Source organism: Aplysia californica, unplaced genomic scaffold (genome assembly GCF_000002075.1).
Source record: "Aplysia californica isolate F4 #8 unplaced genomic scaffold, AplCal3.0 scaffold00728, whole genome shotgun sequence".
Classification (NCBI taxonomy): domain Eukaryota; kingdom Metazoa; phylum Mollusca; class Gastropoda; order Aplysiida; family Aplysiidae; genus Aplysia; species Aplysia californica.
In genome coordinates this window covers 284996-287022 of record NW_004797998.1, presented here as the reverse complement: position 1 = coordinate 287022, position 2027 = coordinate 284996, and the positions used below count along the sequence as shown (strand labels likewise).

The window sequence follows — 2027 nt, the reverse complement described above, 5'->3', positions numbered from 1 at the left end:
GGGGGGGCTAAAGCCACAAACATAATATTTTTTCAATATACTGAGCCAAACTGTTGTTGTATACCCCTCTCAAAGTATTCGCTCGTTTGTGTGTTGTTGGTCGGCCAGCCCTCTGCGGAAGTCCTTCCTAAGTAAATATGTCAACTTTTCAATGTTTTAGGTGTATACTATAAGCCTCTATTTATTTGTTTAACCCGCTTTAGGCTTACAACAAAGAAACTTACAACAAAGAAAGCGTATCGGAACCTTAGTTTGCAGTGACTTTTGTGAATGGGCTTGTATATTTTGTTGGCAGCTGAACTTTTCGACCCGCATGCGAAGATCCAGAAAGATTAACAGAGCGATTTGTTTTTATCCCGTTTTAGCCGTGGTCAGACCAAAGTGAACGAGCTATAGATCAGGCGCTTCTTTTCCTCTCCTTCTGTCTCAGGAATATGTCAACCACCTCCCTCTCCACTCTATCCCCCAACTCCCCCCCTTTCCATTCCAACCCCCTCCCTCTTCCCCCCAAATTCAACCCTCCCCTCCACCCCAACCCCCCTCCCTCCTCCCACCTCCCCCACCCAATCCCCTCTTGACGGATCTGCTATGTGGTATAGACGTTAGAACACTTTGCGTCAAGCCAGGGGACTCCAGGATCGATTCCTTTCAGGATCCCCTGTGCCCCAGTTTGACAAAGCAGGCCACGCTGTGCCATGTCTCTATCTTAGAATCACAAAGTTCTATCTGACAGTTTTGGCCGTGTTGAGTTACAAAGACCATGAGGTCAGAAACCAAATGTTCTATCTGCTCTATCAAAATCGTAAGATTATTCAGGGTTGTTATCAAGATATTCAAAGAAATGCATTTGAAAAAGCTTGGCATGTTGTGAAGCTCAAAATCTTTAACGTCACATTTCTCAAAACTAGGCAGTGAGTAGATAGAACTTTGTAACTCTGAGGTGGCCCTAAGCTACCGTTGAGCTACCACTCCAATGTCCTTCTGTCTGTCGTCAGGTCAAAGCATAAACTACTCACAGCTAGATGTCCTTCTGGATGACCCCGTGTTGCACCTTCCAGACGAGAAAAGGAAAATCGCTGAACGAAAAGCGAAACCAAAGAAAGAAGCAGAAACTTCATCATCATCATCATCATCATCGTCATCATCATCATCATCATCATCATCATCATCATCATCATCATCATCATCATCATCATCACTATCGGAGACGGCCGCTGAGATAGAACCAGAACTTTTATTCAACCCGGGCTCGAGTCTGGACTTTGATGGCGTCAGACAGTTGTCGGCTGCTCTGCCAGTCGTGGACCTGGACGACTTCTTCAGCGATGGTCCACTTTGGCGGGAAAAGAGGCAGACGAGTCAGGGAGGAGATGATGACATGGTCGAAGGTTGTGGTAGTAGCGAAGGTGAGTTCTGTCCTGCCCGTTCTTGTACTACTCTGAGCATCAAGGTCCTATCGTTTGTACCTGTACTACTCTGTGTGTGTGCATCAAGGTCTTGTCGTGTGTACCTGTACTACTCTGAGCATCAAGGTCTTGTCGTGAGTACCTGTACTACTCTGAGCATCAAGGTCTTGTCGTGTGTACCTGTACTACTCTGAGCATCAAGGTCTTGTCGTGAGTACCTGTACTACTCTGAGCATCAAGGTCTTGTCGTGTGTACCTGTACTACTCTGTGTCTGAGCATCAAGGTCCTGTCGTGTGTACCTGTACTACTCTGAGCATCAAGGTCTTCTCGTGTGTACCTGTACTACTCTGAGCATCAAGGTCCTGTCGTGTGTACCTGTACTACTCTGAGTCTGAGCATCAAGGTCTTGTCGTGTGTACCTGTATTACTCTGGGCATCAAGGTCCTATCGTGTGTACCTGTACTACTCTGTGTCTGAGCATCAAGGTCCTGTCGTGTGTACCTGTACTACTCTGTGTCTGAGCATCAAGGTCTTGTCGTGTGTACCTGTACTACTCTGAGCATCAAGGTCCTGTCGTGTGTACCTGTACTACTCTGTGTCTGAGCATCAAGGTCCTGTCG

The 2027-nt window shown here is 46.7% G+C and overlaps 1 protein-coding gene across 1 annotated transcript in view; it reads left to right on the top strand.

Annotated features, from left to right (window-relative positions):
• LOC101855978 (suppressor protein SRP40) overlaps positions 1-2027 on the top strand; it is a gene marked incomplete at its 5' end in the record, with an annotated part of 7622 nt that overhangs the window by 2647 nt on the left and 2948 nt on the right. The window contains 1 exon segment of the mRNA XM_013088356.2: positions 996-1406. Coding sequence (XP_012943810.2) covers positions 996-1406 — 411 coding nt within the window.